Here is a 21414-nt window from a genome sequence, read left to right on the forward strand (position 1 = left end):
ATGTAAATGAGGTATGGTAAGAGGCAAAATTTGAGCAAATTGATTTTAAATGAAGCGACTGTCTTTTAAAAAATGGCATGGTTTGTATCTGAGAGGCCCAATAAGGAAACAAGCTATAAGAATATTGACAGATACTGAAAGGGCAAATTTATAAGCCTTCTAACTGTTCTTCAAGCCATGATTTTATTCAAACTAATTAAGAGCACTTCTCGGCATTAAAACTGAAATGTTTGGTTCACTTTAAAAAATTTAAGATTTTGAGTGTTTGGGAAAAAAAAATTAAGATTCATGTTATTTGAGAAAGGGGTATTCAGAAAATTAGCTAGCTCCTACCTTTACTTTCAAGTCTCAGAATCACTAGATAATTTACATCAGGAAAACAGATTCCACTCCAGAAAGGAAGAGGTGGTGGCCCAGATTTGGCCACTCAGGGATTCAGAAAGAGCCCAGAGCTATAATTATTTGAGAAGGAAAACAGAGATCCTTGGAACGAATTACTCTAATTTTGCCTTGTCCCTTTCTTTTGTAGAAAGCAGTAAGTTTAAAAAGTTTCATTAATATTGGCAAGACAAGTAATATTTTCGTCTAACGAAGTTTCAAGTTTGTTCCTATACAAGGTACTTGTGGACTCCCTGAAGCCACTTCTGGTTCACGCATTCAGGGCTGAAAACATTGTTTGATGTATAAACTATGTAATCTTAAGGAGCCTTCCATTTAGAAAATGCCAGGTAATTGTTGCGCATCGCTGTGCTTAAAATCCACCCTGTATTCTTCTTTTTTTTTGATAACAGTATGTATTTCTGCCTCACAATATACTTCATTTTCAGGACCAATAAAACCCTGATTACTTAGAAAACAGGTGACCGTGTGTGTTTCATGACTTTTTTTAAATTTAAAAAGTTAAAGTTTATTGGGGTGACAATTTTAGTAAAATTCATGACTCTTTTTTATCCATAGCACTTCACAAATTATTTACCAATTTATAGCTGTTTGTGACTTTCACTTCCAGGATGTTTACAAGAAAAGAATGAGTATTTGATATCAACCAAATGAATGAGCAGGGAAAATAAGTCAGAATGAAAACAGCCCCCTTCTAATGGTCTTAGAGCTCATTTAAAAGTTGTAGTTAAGCGTCCCAACCATTGTATACGGAAGATAAAGCTTTGTTTTCCCTTCATTTAGAAAATCAATTTTCAAATAAATTCAGTGTAGGTGCTTCTGACTTGTCTTTAAAGGGAACCCTATTTTGGTTTGCAATTTTTCTATTTAACTTTCTTCACCTCTTTCACTGATTTATCCTGGTGAAAATCCAGATTTTAAGAATCCCAGACATCAACTAAAAAACTCTCAGAAAGCTGGCTTGAAGTACAAGAACTCTTTTCTGTCTAAAGAGGGTAATGATTACACTTACAAACAGTATAATGAAAAAGCATCAGTGCAGTTTATTTCAATGCTTCTAATTTATGAGAGTAACTTCTTAAAGCTACATCAGAAGTCAATCATTATTGAATTTGGAAAGCACAAGCAAGAAAGACCCAAAATTTTATTGGAACTATACAATTTAGCACAGTACTAGGCACAACGATTCTAGGAAAAACACAAAACTGAAAAGTATTAACGATAAAAGACATTCTTAAACTCCAGGGGATCCATGAACCTCCCAAAACTGTATACAAAAAGTTGTGTAGTGTGCGCACTTATCTGGGGAGAGGTCCCACAGCTCTAATCAACTTCTAGAGGGGCCCAAACAGTACGCAGAATTCTAATCTCTATATTTTCAGTAATGGAAGCAGTTCAGGACGTTCACTCTTGCACATCTAATAGTCAATATTCATGGAAAGAAGGTAGAAAAGAAAAACGAATTACTTGCAAGAACTGGGCAAGGAAAAATTCCAAGGTGCTATTTACAAGTTTAGTAACATGTTCTGTTTTAGAGAGAGGAAATGGGGACCTAAGTGGTAACATAAGCTGGAAGCAAGGAGGCTACTACGGGATTTTTCAAATCCTTAAAAAAACTGAACTTAGGTATGAATAAAGCAATAGCAAGAATTTAAAATGCAATTTAACTCAAGTCCAATTTGTTTCTGCATATTAACAACTTAGTTTTATTTTTGAATATCATAAATTTCGACCAGAATACTTGAAAAAAATATTATTCTGCATGCACTGAACAAATCTGACAAAGGACAAATATCCAGTTTGTTTGCATTACACTATGAAGTTTTAACTGGACAGCCAATTTTAGATTTAAAACCAGTAAGTACAGGTGACAATGAAAACAGCAATGCATTAATCTGATGGCATTCTACCACTATGCACATGTTCATGTTACACTACTAGTAATTACCCTGGAGGCAAAATGTAGATGGAGGAATTGCCCTCAAAAGCCAAGTTTAAGGGATTAAATATCATCATCGTCATCATCATCACTACTGAGGACAAAGCTGCTGCCAGTGGACAGGGGCCCTTCTTCCTGAACATTCCCCAAACTACCCACAGTCCCTCTCTCGTCAGAATCATCAAACAACTTCTCGCTGGAATCCTCATCGAACAATTTCTCATTGGAATCATCATCTTCGAACATCTTTTCATCTATATCTTCATCCTCCTTTGCATCTACTTCGTCGTCTGAATCTTCAAACATCTTTTCATCTCCATCTTCTTCTTCCTCCTTTTCCTCGCCATCTTCAAGCCCCTTTTCATCTGCATCTTCTTCATCCTCTTTTTCATCAGACTCATCATCAAAAACTTTTTCATATGCATCTTCCTCTCCTTCCTTTTCATCTGACTCTTCATCAAACTCTCTCTCAGAGCCTTCCTCCTCAAACACTTTATCAGAGCTGTCATCTTCAAATTCTGATTTTTCAGAGTAATTTTCTTCTAACTCTTTTTCAAAAACGTTTTCATTAAACTCCTTGTCAGAGCCATCCTCATCAAATTCTTTTTTGAAGCCATTTTCTTCAAATTCTTTTTCGGAGCCATCTTTAAACTGCCTTTCAGAGCAGGCTTCCGATTCTCTTTCCCAGTTGTCTTCTTCAGACTCCTTTTGGGGGCTGTCCTCTTCAGACTCCCTGTCAGGGCCATCTTCTTCAGACTCCTTTTCCAGGCCATTCTCTTCACAATCATTTCTGAATTTCTTCTTTTTGGATTCTCTTTCGGGGCTATTCTCTTTGGACTCTTTTTTAGGACTACCCTCTTCAAATACCTTTTCGGGACTGGCTTCTCCAGACTCTCTTTCAGGGTAGTCTTCTTCACGCTCTCTTTTGGGGCAGCCTTCCTCGGGCTTTCTTTCAAGGCAGCCTTCTTCAGCATCTTTTTCAGGGCCACTTTCTTCAGCGTCTTTGTCAGAAGCATCTTCTTCAAATTCTCCCCCATCTTCTGTTTTTTCAAACTTCTTCTCATCTATAGGTTCTTCAAATGCCATTTCAGCTGCGGCTTCTTGAGCACTCATTTTAGATGTGCTAGGGTGCTCTGAAAAATGCCTTACTCTAGAAGGCCCTGGCCTTTCTGAAGCACAGATGGAATCTGAACGTCGAAGACCTTTATTGGCCTCAGGAGTATTGAGGAAAGTCTCCCATCCTTTCAGCCTTTCCTCCCTTTCTCTTGTGGTCTCCTCCACCTGCACATAAATAGAAATTGCCATTAAAGTAAGTTTTGGACAAAAAGAAGTAACAATGCCTTTCAGCATTTCTAATATTGACAAAAATACCCCGAGTTTATAAGGCACCACTTAGGAAAGTAAAGCAATTCTCTATCTTCAGTTTTCAAAACTTTACATCTTGAATTATTAGAGTTGACCTTAAGATCATTTAAATAAATGCCCAACACTGCAGTACTGCAGAAATGTCTCATCAACTAAAAAGTTAATATTTGAACTTTGCCTGTACTTTACAACACGGAAAGAAAGAGAAATATTTCGATGTAATGTGTTTTCTTTTTAAAGGAGGGCACAGCTCACAGTGGCCCATGCGGGTATTGAACTGGCAACCTTGGTGCTTCCAGCACCACGCTCTAACCAACTGAGCTAACCAGCCACCCCATAATGTGTTCTTATCACTATTCTGAGCAAGCCTCAAATTTCAGACTTATAAGCTGAAAGGCTGAAACATTTTTCTTTCTATGCTCTGAATCCAAAGTATTATTTAAAAGTACCATTATCATTACACAGATTAAACCAAATCCAAAACTTATCTGAAGGACTGCTAGATCAGTATTTGTTGGTAATAAAACAATTCATGTGCCCTTGACAGTTGCAGAATTTACCTGATAATCTGTTGTCCCATCCCATACTTCGGCAGTGATCTGACGGCCACCAAACCATCGTCCATCAAGGGTCTGAATACAATAGTCAGCTTCTTCTGGATCCCTGAAGGACACAGAGGCCACACCATCTGGGTGTCTCTAGAAAGACAAAGAAGAAAAAGAATGCTAAATGAGAAAATTCAAAATAAATCACACACGTTTGATAAAGGAGGTACGTAGTGTTCTTTCTGATAATTTGAGCTAAATGATTCTATGTATGAAGCCCTTATTCCCTTTCACCACAGCCAGTAACACACAAGTTGCTTTTTCTTTAGTTTAATCTTTTCTAGAAAGAGCCAGGCATGATGTCCTTGGAAATGTTTGTGCTGACAACACTGTGTAAGAGAGGCAAGGCAGTATAGTTGTTAAATGTGAACTGTAAAGTTGAACAGCTCTGGGATTCAATCCTGGTTCTGCCACTTAGCAGCTGAGGGACCTTGGGCAAGGTGTTCAATCTCTAAACTTTCAGCTTCCTCATTTGTAAAATAGGTATAACAGCACCTACCTCTAAGAATTGTGAGGATTAAGTGAGACAACATGCAAAGTAGCTTGTAGCATGCAGTCAATAAACAACTCTTTTAGTTATTATTATGTGTCAATTTTGGAAGTAGAAAAGGAGTCAGAAGGGGAACCTACAGTGGAATGCTTTTCTTGATTGTTCTCCAAATATGGAGGAGAATCATTCAAGAGGGGGAAATGTGGGCAAACAGGGAACCATATGGTCTCATACGTTTTTCTTGTATTTTCTTTACCTGATCATATGATCTAGAGTGATGATAAAGGGAAATAATCATGGTGTACCAAGTCTATCAAAGCCTTGATTTACAATCCTTGTTCGTCTAATTGTTGCTAACAGATGACTACCACTAGATAGCACACCTACTATATAAAAACATTAATCTAAAACTTGGGGCATACTGACATCTGGCAGTAACTTTTAACTGGAAGACTGACTGCTTCAGAAATCATGTGTCCAAGCCACGAACTTACATCAAAGAGAAGGAGCTTCCGAACTTGTCCAAACTTTGAACACTCCACTCGAAGGTCTTCTCTGATCTCATTCAGTACCAACGGATCATCCTGCAAAAATAGGCATGATTCAAATGGGTTTGCCTCTTTCTTTAAGGACAAGCCTGAGAATCAAATTTCTTGCTTTGACCATCCAACAAGTAAAAAGGTTTTACTTAAAGTTAGTTATGTCTGTCTTTAGTCTATAAAATTAAAAAAAAAAATCAAAATCAAATAAGGTTAAACTTCCACAGCTGCTGTTGGTACTACTGGTGTGCCCTGTTTTTAAGATGGAGGAAATGTAGCAGAATTATAAAATTTTTTAAAACTTTTTTTTAATAGTTTCAGGTGCACAAAACAATGTAATAGTTAGACATTTATCATTTATATCCCTCACGTAGTAACAACCCCCCTCCCCCCATCCACTAACCCTCTGACATCGCACAGAGCCATTACATTTCCATTGTCTCTATTCCTAATGCTGTACTCCGCTTCTTGTAACTATATATATATAAAATTGTAGTACCTGGCAGCACTGTACATAGTTGTTGCCACATTATTGACTATATTCTCTATGCTGTACCATTTTTCTACATTTAGGTATTTTATTTTTGTTAATTTGTTTTCAAATTTGTACATACTCAGGGTTAAATATTAACTGAAAGTCTTCTAATAAAAGCTTTGTCCTGTCCTACAAAAAAAAAAAAAAAAAAGATGGGGAAATGGACAAGTAGGGAGAGCAGCAGTAGGAGTGTGCCGTGGCAAAGGAGTGGGAAGGGAAGCGGGACTGGAAATCCCAAATAACGCAGCCGTAGGGGCAGGAGAAGCCCTGTGGCACATATTAAGCCACAGACTGCTAATTCCTATGTGTTGCCGGCCATGAGGACTGTGAGAATGAGAGCCCTTTGCTTTGGGTTTTGCATAGATTCCTATTTAAGAAATGTAGTAGGGAGAGATATAGCCCTTTCATTGATGAAGTGTTCTAAGATTGTTCTTTGTGTTTCCAAGATTCTATTTTAACTCACAGGGTAAACCCGTTTATCTGGTTGCCTACCACACTGCAAAAGAACCACACAAATCAGCTGTTAAAGCATACAATAAAGCATGTTCTTAGCTGGTGCTTTCCTATAACGAAGTCTATTAGAACACTCAAGCACTGTCGCTTGAGGTCACATGGACTCCTCCTCCATGCCCTAAAACCCAAAGGATTTAATATTTCCTGTGGGAATTAACAAATCTTTCTCCAAGTTCCATTGCATAAAAAGGCTCATAAAGTTACAGTATCAACTTGAATTGCAACTACATGCAAAAACAAGGGTATCCTATCTATGAATTTCTATTGAAATAGACTTACACTTTTTAGGAAACATAAAATTCATCTATCTCACAGGTTTTTATCTTCCTCACCAACTAAAGAGGAATGGCAAAAAAGAAAAAAAATACAAAAGGTGGCTTTTCCCTTGTGAAGTTCTCTCAAAAAGCAAAAATAAACTGGTAGGCATTTACTAAAATAAAGTTTAAAATAAAAAGTATCCTATAGGGCTGGCCCAGTGGCTCAGGCAGTTAGAGCTCCATGATCCTAACTCCGAAGGCTGCCGGTTCGATTCCCACATGGGAATGAAGAGCTCTCAACCACAAGGTTGCCAGTTCGATTCCTCGAGTCCCGCAAGGGATGATGGTGGGCAGAGCCTCCTGCAGCTAAAATTGAACACGGCACCTTGAGCTGAGCTGCCGCTGAGCTCCCAGATGGCTCAGTTGGTTGGAGTGCGTCCTCTCAACCACAAGGTTGCCGGTTCGACTCCCGCAAGGGATGGTGGGCTGCACCCCCTGCAACTAGCAATGGCAACTGGACCTGGAGCTGAGCTGCGCCCTCCACAACTAAGACTGAAAGGACAACAACTTGAAGCTGAACGGCACCCTCCACAACTAAGATTGAAAGGACAACAACTTGACTTGGAAAAAAGTCCTGGAAGTACACACTGTTCCCCAATCAAGACCTGTTCCCCTTCCCCAATAAAAAATCTTAAAAAAAAAAAAAGTATCCTATAAATCCGAGGCTTCTAAAACTACAGCTGGCAATACAGATGATGTATTATAAAACTGTATACTTGAAATCTATGTAATTTTATTAACCAATGTCACCCCAATAAATTTAATAAAAAACAAAAAAAGTCGTAGGATGAAAAGTATAGCATAGGGAATACAGTAACATTGTAACAACTACGTGTGGTGTCAGATGGGTACTAGATTTATCAGGGTGATCACTTTATAGGTTATATAAATGTCTAATCACTATGTTGGATACCTGAAACTCATATAATATTCTATGTCAACTGGAATTGAAAAATAAAAAAAATATTTAAAAATATTAAAAATAAAACTACAGCTGGCAAGATTCTGGATTTCTCCCACTTAAAATATCTAATTTTGGAGAGGATGCCAATTTGTTTTATATATAATTATTAGACCTGAGAGGAATGAGGAATGGAGCATAAAAGTCAAGGTAAAGTCATGTAGTGGCTTTTCAGGATGTGTGTGTGTGATCGGCTTCTATCAGATTATGTGCTTTCCGAAGGTAGAAATCTTGTTTGAATGAGTTTCGTATGCCTCACAGAACACAGCAGTCTTTTTTACACATAGTGAAAAGTCAATAAAAGCTTTTTCAAGTTCCTAATTCTTCTATTTTATTCACCAAGGGAAATCAGGGTTATATTAAAAACAAACAAAAATTGTTTCCAAATATTTAACAAATTTTAAGATGTGAGTCCACAGTGGGGGGTGGGGAGCATCTTTTTTATTTCTATATCAAAGTCTCAGTGCTTTTCCTACGAGGATACCAAATTTTAGCCAGTCTTCCCAGACCTCCACTTTTCTTTATACCAGTTTGAAAATAATTAATGTATCTTTACTGCTTTATGATATCATGAAGCTTAAAAGAAAACAATCCACTCCTCTAGGAAAACTCTTTAACATAGCTAAGCCTGGAAATGTTCTAAAGACAACATTTTGGAAGCAATAGACCCAAGACTAAAATCAAGACTGATGCATTGAAACCTTCTATAGTCAGTGCTCATAATTTTCCAGGGTGGTGTTTTATTTACCTAGGGAGAAACAAATCACATTTCTCATTCCTTTCAAATTTAAACTTACACTGTCCAAGATGATGGCCACTAACCACACGTGGCTACTGAGCACTTGAAATGTGGCTAATTGAGGTGTGATGCAAGTGTGAAATGAACACTGCATTTTAAAGATTTAGTACCAAAGGGGGGAAAAAACAATGTAACATAGCTCATTAATGTTTGCAGTAATGTGGAAATTATATTATTTTGGATGTATTAAGTTAAATAAAATTCATTATTAAAATTTCCGCTGTTATATTTTATTGCAGCTACTAGAAAAATTTTAATTAAACCTGTGGTTCACATCATATTTATATTGGATAGTGCTGGCATACACAATGAGAAACCTGCTTTTGCATCTGAGTTTTGATTCTTCATCTCTTGGTATTCAATTTACCAGGCATGCATTTTTAAATAAGGCTTTGAATTAAATACTGAAAACCCTCTGAAATTGCATTAAAAGTATTAGCCTTCACATTGTTCACCCTGATACCAAAGAGTATTTTTAGGTATTTTGCTTCCTTCCTGGTCACCTACTGGGAATAAAAATGTATTCCACCCCCTGAAAATCTGATTTTTTTCTGACTCCTCAGGTAACCCGAGAATTCAGTTTTTGCTTTCCCTACAAAGCTTGATGCTGATGTCTATTTTTGAACTTAACATGGAATCTTCAGTCAAATCAAACATTCCCCAAAAACATCCAATGAGGCAAGTTTTCCTGTTGAACACCTCACCTCTACCACGAATTCTATAATGTCTATGCCAGCGTCGTCCGGCAGTGGTGACAGAAACGAGTATCCTCATTATCCAATACGGTAGCTACTAGCTACATGTGGCCAGTACAACTGAGAATTGAATTTCTAGTTTTATTTCATTTTAATTCATTTAAATTTAAATAACCACGAGGCTAGAATCTACCATATCAGACAGGTCTATACTGATACACTTTGAGGTTTAGGCCCACAGAGACACTGACCAAAAAAAACAAGACTCTCTGTAGTCCCTCTGACAGGCTCTCACCAAGCTTGGCAGACCACACCAGACCAGGCAGGTGGGCAGACATGGGCAGCACCAAGGGTTTCTCCGCCTGTGAGGTCTGAAGCCCATTACTGCCTTCCCAGCCTTGGTGGCACAAGTGTCTAAAAAGAAAACTTTCCCTCACTTGTAAAGATGTTAAAGAGAAAATGTTTTATCCATTAAGTGAATGGAAGGACTCTGCCTTGTGAGTAACAGGGGTTTCATTCAACCATTCACTTTTTCTTCACATTAATATTGGGGGCCTATTAATAAACATATATTGAGGGCCTACTATGTGCGAGGCACAATTCTAAACATGGGGACTAGAGCAGCAAACAAGGTAGACAGAACTCTGGTTCTCATGCAGCTCACATTCTAGTACAGGAGATCCAATTATTCCAGATATTATAATAAATGCCATGAAGGAAACAAAGCAGGATAATATAAAGGCTCTATAACTCCAAAGTGAAGTTTACACTAAACCAATAAGGGTGTTGTTTTTTTGAAACAATCAAGAATTTACAAGCATGAAACTTCTATCCTTAAAAATATCCACTGGAGGAAATTTCTAGGAGTCAAGGTAGAATAAATGTGGCTCTTTGGAGAAAGAACATTTGTCAAGCTAGGAAAAACTAAGTCTGGCCGGGGTGATAGCTAGACTCAAATAAGGTGTCTCAATGAACAAGGAAGGAAGGAAGCAGAAAAAAACCAACAGATGTAATTACACAACAGACTGCTACTTGCAGAGGTTCCAGAAACTTTGAATTAAATTCGCATTTATATTCATGTTCAAGTGTTAGGAGTATGGACTATGTGAATCAAGGACCTCAAATCATAGACACTAATAGATCACCTAATTAAAAAAACACAATTATTTACCAGAGGGATAAAGTGTGATGAAGGCAATTCTGGAGTTGTACCTAGACTAGATACCACGATCCATCTATGCATTCTTTTCAAAGCCCCACCTGGCAAGTACAGTGTTTCAAAAAGCATCTAGTATGCATGTGTACAGGTGTTTTTTAAACATACTTCATTATCACTGTAAGTCTAGAGCAGCTCTGCTATATTTCAAGATTCTTCAGGATTTTAGTCAGAAGAGATATCAAACATCATAAGTAGACCACTTTTATCTTCCCAACAACCTCAAAAGATATGCAGATTCCACAGGTGCAAAGTAAACCCTATCACATCACTATTCCCCCAGATGGACTCAACAGACCATTTGGGGGCCCTTGTCTCTAAGGGGGCTAAAATGATATTGGCATTCTGACTGTTTAATTGCACAAAAAGAACAAGAGTGGGCTTCAGCTGCAACGAGATCATCTGTAAACCTGGAATTTTATATTATGTGTATATATTTATTTCTTCTGTGTAACTTATCATTAATTTCAGAATCCAGGCAGATAATAAAGAATTGTTCTTCCGCGAATAATCCACTGGCCTACGCCAAAAGATAAGAGATAAGAGGCAGAATGCAACATGAGGTACTCTGATGGCAATTAACATTCCTTAAACCTCTCTAGTAGCTTTTCTTCCCTTGTTTGCTTTTAGTCCCTGTTCCTGGAATTTTACATGGACGTTATTATTATAAAGTCCTCCTAAAAACCACTAAACAGTTTTGTTAAAATTAGATCCTGAAAAACAAACTCCATTATTTTAACATCAGGGGCTGTATTTCATTAACCTAAGGAGTTCTAGGGACCAAACTTTTAATACTAAATGAAGTTTTCACTTCCAAGTGTGAAACTGTGCCTCCCCAACAAAATCAACCAATACTTGTTAAGTTACACTCAAAATCCACAAAAGCAGCTCCCAGAAATCTTTTAATGATTATATTTTTGATGATTTCCCATACCAAGTAGCTGCCCTCTGGGGCCACAGTATGGGTATTAAACAGTCTTACCTGGGACAAAATTAAAAGAACATTGGGCTAAACATCGGAAAATCTGAAAACTTCAATTGACTCTTGGCTCCGTTTTCCTACCTTTATGATTATACGAATGTGCAGGATGTGAAATTAGAGGCTACAATAGTAATGACTCTAGCTCCGAACAAATAGCTCTCTTATCTCATTTAAGCCCCCATCGCATTACAAACGGACACACCAGAAAATGAAACACTACCACTGCTGAATCATCCTATGGTACGGATTACTGAAGGTTCCTGATGGCCTAATGAGAAAGATGGGGGGAGGCAAGCTTTGGGCTCCCTCGCAAGAAGGCACATCAATGTTTCTATCAGTAATAATATTGTCTCCTACCTCAAAATCCATAGGATGAAACATATTTTTGATGATGACAACTCGCTCGTGGCGCATTCGGGATGGCCCAGCTCTTCTCTCAGGTCTCCAATCCAACTGCCTAATGCCATAATGTAGAAATAATCCTTAACTAAGTATTTAATAATGATAATAATTTGATTCTAAAACAACAATGTACATTTTAGTCACAGTTGCATTCAGAGAATTTTCTGAAATAAAAACGGGCAGGTGAAAGATGGACCCAGTATTTGAAATCCCCAGAATATACATTTTTTTTCAGAATTGCTGTCTGGTTACAAATATTCCAATGAGATTCCTGAAAAATTGCTAATTATTTAGCATGTATAATTATCTAAGACGATATACTTCGAAGGCAAACAATATGTTCAAATTGTATTGGTTTTCAGGAATTTTATGATTATGACAAAGTGCACTGAAATATAACGTGTGATCGAAAAATACAGTGAATGTTTAAATTTAAAAAAGCTTACAGTAAAAGACACATTTCCATTAATCCCCCTCAAAATACTCCCCCTCGCTTTGAACACAGTTATCCCATCGTTCTTGCCACTTTCTGAAGCAGTTCTGGAAGTCCTCTTTCGTGCGTGTCTTTACTTTTTCCTCCATCATGACAACGCTTCATGTCACACATCGCTTCTGGTATAAGGCAATTTCTGTCAAATAAAAACATTATGGTGTGTCCTCATCCACCTTATTCACCAAATCTGGCACCGTGTGACTTCTGGCTCATTCCCAAAGTCGAAATGATTCAGGACATCCAGGCAGCTGCGACAGCACAATTAAAGAGGACTTCCAGAACTGCTTCAGAAAGTGGCAAGAACAATGGGATTAAGTGTGTCAAAGCGAGGGGGAGTATTTTGAGGGGGATTAATGGAAATGCGTCTTTTACTGTCATTTTTTTTAAATTTAAACATTCACCGTATTTTTTGATCACACTGCATCATATGTAGAACTAGTAATTCTTTGATACTATGTTAGATTTCACTGATACTGTTTATAAAATTTGTAGGTATCTATTTCACTATTCCTGTACAAACCACAGGACATCACAACTAAATGCTTTTATGATCATTTTATTAATAGTTTAAGCAGTGTCAGAAGTGTTATTAGAACTCTGATAGAAGTACTTATTGTTTTGGCTAATTTCTTAAAACTAGCATGTTTCAAAACACATATTAAACAAATGGATTAATAGAAACTTGATGACATGTATATACTATATACAACTACATAGTAAATACAATGACGAACCCTATCATTTCTAATTTCTACTTCCTACTACAAACCTGTAGGGAAAAATTTAGCTCCTGGTGTAGCTGATTTCAATCAACATTAAAAATGAAGTAATGGCTCTGGTATACAAGCCTAAGTCATTTTATTTAATCTGATGTTCAATATTTTCCGAAGAGAGAGCGCTCTTATCTATTTAAGCCCCCGTTTTAGTACAAATGAATACCCCAGAAAATGAAACACTGCCACTGCCAAATCATCTATGGTACGGATTACTGAAGGTTCTTACTATAAGACCGGGTCCTATATTAATTTTTGCTCCAAAAGACGCACTAGAGCTGATTGTCCGGCTAGGTCTTATTTTCAGTAAAACACAGTAATGACTTAATGAAACTCTTTTAAAATAATTTGTAGGCATATTTAATGGAGCAAAACTAGGTGGCTATTACCAAAAACATACTCTAGGGTATTTATGTGAAATCTTTCAAAAAGGAAAAAAAGAACACCAACTTTTGTTGCAGAGACAGCTTTTTCTTGTAGTCCTTGCCTTTCTTCTTCTTTTTTGAGGCATCGTACGCCCCCTTCAGTTGAAACTTTGCCACCTCGACGTGTAATTTGTAGCCTCTAATTTCATCTTCATCCAAAAGTTTTAATGCGAGATCCACAGATTCCCTCTTTATAAAGGCAAAACAAGACACAGTCAGTAAGGTACACACTGAAATGAAACTTCAGGAGGCTTTTAGATGAATGATGACTATGTATACAATAATGGTTTAAATATAACTACCTACTTTGGGATAAAGAACTCTAGAATGCATTTCAGAAAACCTGTGTTTGAGACATAGCTGCTCCCAAACAGCTATGTGGACTTGGTCAAATAATTCAAGCTCCCTGAGCCGCCACTTCTTCATCCCTAAAATGGGAATAGTAATACGTTCACCGTAGGGTTCTTGACAAAATTAAATGGAATTGTACACATAAAGGATAGTGACTGGCGTATGGTAGTTGCTCAATAAATTATATCATTATTAGAACAGTTTTGCTTCTTGGCATCTCAATTTCCCAACTATACAATAAGGCAAATGAACTTGCGTGATTTCTAAGATGCACTCCAGTTTTAAAATTCTAAGATATTCCTTTTTAAAAGACTGGATGACTCAAGGAACTGGGAATAACATAGCTGGCCTTTAATTTAGTAGTTGACCAATTAAAATGTAGGTCTGGAACACAGTGGGAAGTAAAAGATGATTATTTGACAGCTTGTACATTAGATACATTTGTGGATTCTGGGTCCTGTACAAGGGGGTGAGGGGCAGTTGTCAGTCCTGACAGAGTGAAAAATCTGAGGACCTGAAGAGAACACAAAGACAAGAGAACCCAGAGCTGCACAATCAAATATGGATCCTGGAACAATTAACTATGTTCTTCTGGAATTCAATTTACTGTTTTGCCAATCTTAACATTTTTATGGGTCATAAATTATACATATGGAATTTCTCAAAACCCCATTTTTTTCTTTTAAAATCCAATTAAACCCTCTAAGAATCTGTTCACAGATTTTTCATAGTCCTTGAAGAACTTGTGAAACTCTCAAATTTCCTTTCATTTGAAAATGACGTAACTGCGTCAACTCCGTTTCCCATTCCCATCACATTCAAGAACCAGGTCAAAAACCTATCTCCCCAAAAACTGTCAGCTTAATCCTACCTCCCGATTTCATTGAAATACTGTACACTCACAACACACCTGTGGTGTTGGGACCACTGTTTTACCACTTTAGATTTTACTTTGTAATTATTTTCAGGTTCTGTGACATTAAGTGTATGTCATCATTGTACCCATTTCTTTTGTACCCTGCAATAGTGGGTAGCACCTGCTCCTAAGATGATAGGTGTTCCAGAAATGACGACTACCTTTCACACTGAGCTTTCCCTGTGCAATTGTTATACCATGAATATATAAATTTCTGCAAATTCTGTTACTACCTCTCTCTCTTCTCTCCCAATAAAAAGATATTTTGAAGCAGTAAGCATAAGCTATCATCTCTGTTATGGTCTAATTCAGGGGTCAGAAAACTTCTTTTGTAGATGGCCAGTTGGTAAGTATTTTAGGCTTTATGGGCCACGTAGTTTGTGCCGCAACCACTCAACTCTGTTGTTGAAACACATACACAGCCACAGACAAATGCAAAATTGAATGAATGCAGCTGTGTTCTAAAAAAGCTTTACAAAGACAGGCAGGGGGCTTGAGTTTGCCTATCTCTGGTCTAATTCATTCCAAGGGCAAATAAAATGTTACTGGCTTTCTTTTCTTTGTGGATTTTTGAAATGTGTCCTGAATTGGTTACATGCCTACACTCTGAAAGAGATCTTTGCAGTGAGAACTCTTTTAAGACAAAAGAAGCACTCTGATCATATAACTTATATAATATTTTGATCTGATACTGTATTTTCTTAGACAAACAAGTGAATAACCTTACCAGTGTGACACACACAGGCACAGTATGAAATTTCAGTTTCCTTCTCGCCCTGTTTTGAATAGTTCTGTCTTAGTTATCATCTATACAAAATTATAGCCCTGGTTTCTGAGTTAGAAATGGAGATAAGAGAAACTCATCTGACAACATAACTAACCTTCAAATAACAGCAAAGCCCATCTCCTTTAAGATTTCCTTGATTATCTTTGTAAAGCTTGACCTTAAATTCTTCTGTATGAGGATCTCTCATAATAATGCCAAACTTGGACATGAGCTGTATAAATTCATCCACTGTAATGTCTGGAGGCAAACCTGTAACATTAGGAAAAATAAATATGAAAACTTATAAAAGCATCTAAATAAAGGTGAGGGTTACTTAGCATTCTACCAATTAGAAAGCTACAACTTCGATGAGCAGTTTTGATTTTCTAAATGTATGTAAAAATCTCACATCTGTAGAATTGAGGAAATTTCGTGTTTTAATGTATTCAAACATACATTTAAAATTCTTTGCCTAGGACTTGTATCAATGAATCTGAGGGATAAATTACCACAAGTTACCTAAAGCAGACAAAAAGGATGGCGTGCAAAGTTACATACACTTAATTTTTCTTAGTTTTGCAATAAACAACACATTCCTCCCTGATGTGAACAGTTGAACAAAGAATGACACAATAAAAAACAGACTTTAGAGAAACTGAAAACTAAAAATTACTTTATGAAAAATATCAAAATCAAATATTTTCTACTCTAAATTTGTATTAAAAAGGTATACATACCAGACACATATACATTTGTATTTCTGTCTTCTTCAACATGAAACCATCCTAAAAATCAAAATGAATAAATAAATAAAACACATGCAAGAAAAGGTAAAAGTCACATCATGAAATCTTGACAATGTGGCAGTTTCTCCAAACTTTCAGGAACTTTTTCTTACCCTTAGAACAAGACAGACTAACTCAAACCACTGTGCAGCTTTCAAAGTATTTGGATCTTTTAACAGATAATTAGCTTCAGAGCCCTTTCTGAAAAAAGAGGGTTTATCTTGGTTATGATTCCGATCCTACCTTAAAAAAACTCCTCCTTGCACTGAATTTAGGCCTTGGCATTTAACTGCTTCCAACTCCAATCTACTGTGTTAGACAGGGCCAAGCTGAAGCAAAACTGATATGAGTTCAATTTAATTAAACTCAAAAAGTACAAGAAAATAACCTTACAAACAGAACTTTTGACAATACCCCAACAATAGCTCTATTTTGCAAAGGAAGCAACTGAGGCATAAAACTGAAACAGCCAACGCAATGCCCACAATAAGTTAGTGTGAAAGCCAACATATGAACCCAAGTAATAATTTAAAACACTCATCTCTATGATTCCTTCAAAGCCATTATAATTCTCCAAAAAGTAACTGTACACACACACACACACTCACATTTAAAAAATTTTTACACTCATGTTTTGCAAGCTAAATCCACTTACCTGAGTCAGCCTTTCTCTTTTCTCCCCTCTTTTTGGACTCAGTGGGTTCAGGGGTGTTTCTTTGTGGCGGTTCCTCTGCAGGCCTAGCACTGACATCCTGCACATTTGCAGTAGAACTAGACGCACCATCATTAGAAAAGCCATAATTGGCCTGATATGTAGCAATGAAGTCTTCAGTTATCTGAACAAGAAATTCAACACACATAAATTCAAAAATGATTTCCTCCTGCAAAAAGTTTACACTGTGTTAAATTACTGCATATGCAGTTATACAACTTAATACAGAAGTGGGTAATAGTTGTAGTAATAAAGTGTAAATGGAAGAATAGTCACCTTATATACAAAAGTGTGCATACAATGATTCAAAAAATAAGACAGACACGGGTACTTGGATTATCAACACAAAAGTCTGAGCTACTATCAAGGCATTTTAAATGATACTGGCATATTTTCTAGTTGTTTCATTTATAAATTACTACCTCTCCGCAGTCTACTTGATGAAGGCTACAAGTACATATAACAAAGGAAGTACCAGATAACAAAACAGAACAAAAACTATAGTCAACTAGTAATCTAACAACAGAATCATTTTTTTCTTTAACGATATAGATGCACAAAGTGTATGTACATTAAATATTTAAATATCTGCATGCAAAGAGCACACAGAATGGAACTTTGATTTGGTGTATAAAGAATGAGGCCAACAATAGTTAAACAAAATGCTTGTTTTAACTTTATCGTGAATTAAATCACATTCTCATTTAGTGTCATAACAAATTAAGAACAAATCCAACTCACATCTATCCTCCTGGCTTTTGGAGAAAAAAGCACGATTGCACAATGAAAGAAATGTAGTTATATCTTCATACCAATCAATGTTAGACACACACAGGAATGGGAAAAATTTAAACTCAAAGTTTGAAGAGGTCTGAGCCTCCATGACACTAAAAGGTAAGTCACAAATGAACCTATTATCAGACTATTGTTAAAGTACTCAGAAGGCTGAAGAAACCAAATCTGCACCCTAGCTGGCACTACCAGTACAGAAGTGAAATACAGCTGACCCCTGAACAACACAGGGGTTACGGATGCCAAACCCCTCACTCCGACGAAAATCTGTGTATAACTTTTGACTCCCCAAAACTTTACTAATAGCCTACTGTTGACCAGAAGCCTTACTGATAACATTGTCAATTAACACATAGTTTGTGTATGTATTATATACTGTATCCTAACAATAAAGTACCTAGAGGATAAAAAATGTTATTAAGAAAATCGTAAGACAAAATACAGTCACAGTACTGTACTATATTTATCGATACCATAAGTTTATGTTATCTGCATACAAGATGAAAAAAATCTGTGTATAAGTGGACCCACGCAGTTCAAACCCATGTTGTTAAAGGGTCAACTGTGGCAAATGTAAAAATTTGGAAGGAATGCAACACACACACACACACACAATAGGAAAGAAAGAAGTTGAAATAAATAATTTTTAAAGTAACAAATTACACAATGGAGACAGGGTTTGTTATTACAGGCTTGAAAGTCAATTAGTGTGCTATTGGTATCCTTTTTTTCCACCCATATGAGATTTTGATTAACAGGGTACTTTTACGGAAAAGTTTACAGAACCAGGTTTAACACCAGTTATTTTACTTCCAAGCTGAAATAAAATACTTAACGATTTCTCCAAGTACTCTAAATAAATATTCACAGATCTTCTCCAACCATATATTCTGTGCATCTCTAGTCCTATTCCTCAGCCTCCCTAACATAAAAAGGTAAGTCGCAAATGAATCTATTATCAGACTATTGTTAAAAGTACTCAGAAGGCTGAAGAAACCAAATCTGCACCCTAGCTGGCACTACCACTACAGAAGTGAAATACGGTTGACCCTTGAACAACACAGGGGTTAGGGACGCTGATCCCCCTCGCAGTGGAACACCTGTGTATAACTTTTGACTCAAGCAGTGAGTGTGTCTAGGGACAAAATTTAATAGAAAGTAGAGGTGCAAACAAAGTTCAATCAGTAAAGATATACAAATGGCTAGGTGTTTTTTTTTTAATCAAGAAGCTGCATTTGTACGTAGTATACAAGCTAAACACCTGAATTTCTAGGATAAGTGACGTTGGCTCCCTGAGAGTAACAGCGACTAAGTTTGCTCTTGGTGTTTTTCCTTTTTGCAATAAAAAGCAGTCACCAGTGTAATAACCAATTGTGACCTTCACAGATAAAATTAATAAGGCATAGAAAAAAAATTAAGAATTAAATTACATTTAAGACATCTCCCTAAAGATATATGTTCCTTTACACACTGGTTCTGCAACAGACCCAACAACAACAAAAGCGTCACTATCCGTAGGGGCTCCAACTCAGGACCTCGCAAAGAAAACGTACAAGGAGCGCCCCGCAAGGCGGGCCCGCTCTGCAGTGGCACCGGTGGTAACACACTCCTACCTTGGGGAACCAAGCCTTCTTGTCCAGGTCCCACTCGTAGGGGGTGTCACTTGGCTGCTGCACGATAGAATTGGTTTCTCCGCCGAGATCTTTCAGGGTGTCTCCGTCCTTGGTGTCTCCGTACAATTCTTGCATTCTCAATTGCTCATCAAAGTCGTCCTTCCCATCCAAGTTGTTGCTGCTCATGTTGCTGACTTAGCTCAGGGGCAGGGTCCGGGCGAGCGAAGAGGCAAAGATAAGGCTGGAGGAGAACAGAGAAAATGAGGTCTGCAGCTCTCGGCCCGCGCCCTGCCGCCCCCCGGCGCGCCTCCCCGTGGCGCCCCAGCAGCCCCCGGGAGGTCGGGCCACACAGCGGCCGCACCGCCCCCCGATCCGCCCGCCCGCTCGCCGCGAGCGCGCGCGCACGCGCGCGGACCGAAGCTGCCTGTTCTGCTGCGCCGCCGCCCACCTGGCTCGCCCCGCCAGGCCTCGGCGCCGCCGCTCGATCCAGGGCGCGGCGGGAGCGCGCACGCGCGCCGCCACCGCCGCCGCCACCGGGTCGAGGCGACTGCAGGTCCGGCGGCAACGACTTGAGAACGGAGGCCCGCTCAGACTGACGCAGTCGCCATTGATGGCGCGACGAGACGTCGCGGGTCGCGCCGACACGCCCATAATGGCGTCAACAAGCGCCGACGCGGACCTGCGGCGCGAGGCCCAGGGGCGGGGCACTAGGGGGCGCGCGGCTACCACGCACCGGTTTCCGTGCCGGTCGCCTCGGGGCGGTGAGAGCCGCGGAGTGCAGGAGCCGCGGCGGGCAGGGCTGGTGCGGAGCGGCAGCCCTAAGGCGTGTGAATATTCGCACCTGGCAGGCGGGAGTCGGGGCGCCGCCATCTTGGGGTGCATGGGGCAGGCGGAACAGGTTTGTCTTGCGGAGAAAAGGCCACACCTCCTTTGCACAAAGGCTCCTCCTCCTCGTGGGAAATGTGTCTTTACTTCTTTTTCTCTGATTGCTTAGGGTAGGCGCCGAATCTGTTTCATCTTGGTGGCGTAAGCTCCTAGCTTGGGGTCTGATGTGAATGAGTGAATGAGTGAGTGAACGAAGGAGCAAGAGTGGAAGGACTAACCTTTTCCAAACCTCAGCCCCCTCCTTTATCTCTGTGGTACCTTCTTCAGGCTGCAGATGGACTCTGGAAAGGGAGAGAGGGCAGCAGTTAGTTGCCTGCCTCTTGGACTTCATGATTCAGAGGTGCTCAAGCTCGAAACCTGAAACATAAACATCCAAGTGTAAACACCAGCTTTATTGGCCGACTTTTTTTGTTGTTTTTTATTTCTTTTAGAAAGACACAATGTTTTTCCTCTAAACAACTTTTTAAGAAATTGCACATCACTGAAAATGGAGAAGTCTGTAATTTTTAATTGGACGGACATTTATTGAGCTCTTGCTAAGTGCCGGGCACTATACTGGGTAAGCTCTGGCTACACAGCAGTCGACAAGACAGGCACAGCTCAAGGGCGACACACTTACTTGGGAAATGATAGGATTGAAATACTGGATGCAGCAGTTATCAAACTTTCTGGTCTCAAGACCCCTTTGCACTCAAAAGTTACTGAAGACCTCAAAGAGCTTTTGTTTATATAGATTATACTTATCAGTATTTGTCACAAAACAATCATTTAAAAGTATTTATTCCTTTAAAATAATAAACCCATTATATGTAAACATAAAGTTCATAACCCAGACTTGAGGGTGGGGGAAAGAGTCCCAGAAGAAATTATTTCTACTATTTCCTTTGCTTCTAAACATAGCAGTTGAGTAAGGTTCTAGAAAATTCTCACTCCCCAAACACCAGCTTTGTGAACATGGTTTCCACCATAACAATGATTTTTAAATAGTATCTTGGGTTTTTTTTCAATTACATTTCTTTTTATGAAGTTCTTGTTGTGTTGGGAACTAGTGGAGAACTGAACTTGCATGCAGTTTATAATATAGATAACATGAGTTTTATTAGGCTCATTTAAGCATTGCTAAATATTTCTTCCTGGATCCAAAAA

General features: G+C 38.4%; 1 protein-coding gene across 3 annotated transcripts; it reads right to left on the bottom strand.

Annotated features, from left to right (window-relative positions):
• Positions 1-1505: 1505 nt before the first annotated feature.
• On the bottom strand, positions 1506-20240 carry HTATSF1 (HIV-1 Tat specific factor 1). 3 transcript variants are annotated; one of them, XM_033110845.1, is made up of 10 exons: positions 20117-20240; positions 19384-19624; positions 16922-17102; positions 16219-16266; positions 15597-15751; positions 13474-13637; positions 11713-11812; positions 5293-5382; positions 4264-4401; positions 2402-3619 (listed from the first exon to the last, which is right to left on the bottom strand). In XM_033110845.1, the coding sequence occupies exons 2-10, from the start codon at positions 19567-19569 to the stop codon at positions 2402-2404; spliced, it is 2280 nt and encodes a 759-aa protein (XP_032966736.1). In that variant the 5' UTR covers positions 19570-19624; positions 20117-20240. The 3 variants fall into 3 exon arrangements, with proteins under 3 accessions (XP_032966745.1, XP_032966736.1, XP_032966731.1); XM_033110840.1 differs by lacking the exon at positions 20117-20240 and adding an exon at positions 19832-19990; XM_033110854.1 differs by lacking the exon at positions 20117-20240 and having other exon boundaries at positions 1506-3619; positions 19384-19569.
• Positions 20241-21414: the final 1174 nt, after the last annotated feature.

Source organism: Rhinolophus ferrumequinum, chromosome X (genome assembly GCF_004115265.2).
Source record: "Rhinolophus ferrumequinum isolate MPI-CBG mRhiFer1 chromosome X, mRhiFer1_v1.p, whole genome shotgun sequence".
Classification (NCBI taxonomy): domain Eukaryota; kingdom Metazoa; phylum Chordata; class Mammalia; order Chiroptera; family Rhinolophidae; genus Rhinolophus; species Rhinolophus ferrumequinum.

Bases quoted from the DNA above. Each gene is read 5' to 3' on its own strand.
- HTATSF1 (XM_033110854.1), bottom strand. From the start codon at position 19,569: ATGAGCAGCAACAACTTGGATGGGAAGGACGACTTTGATGAGCAATTG. The intron at 15,752-16,218 runs GTATGTATACCT...CTAATGTTACAG, and splicing joins TACAAATGTATATGTGTCTG to GTTTGCCTCCAGACATTACA. The intron at 3,620-4,263 runs GTAAATTCTGCA...ATTTATGTGCAG, and splicing joins ATGGGACAACAGATTATCAG to GTGGAGGAGACCACAAGAGA.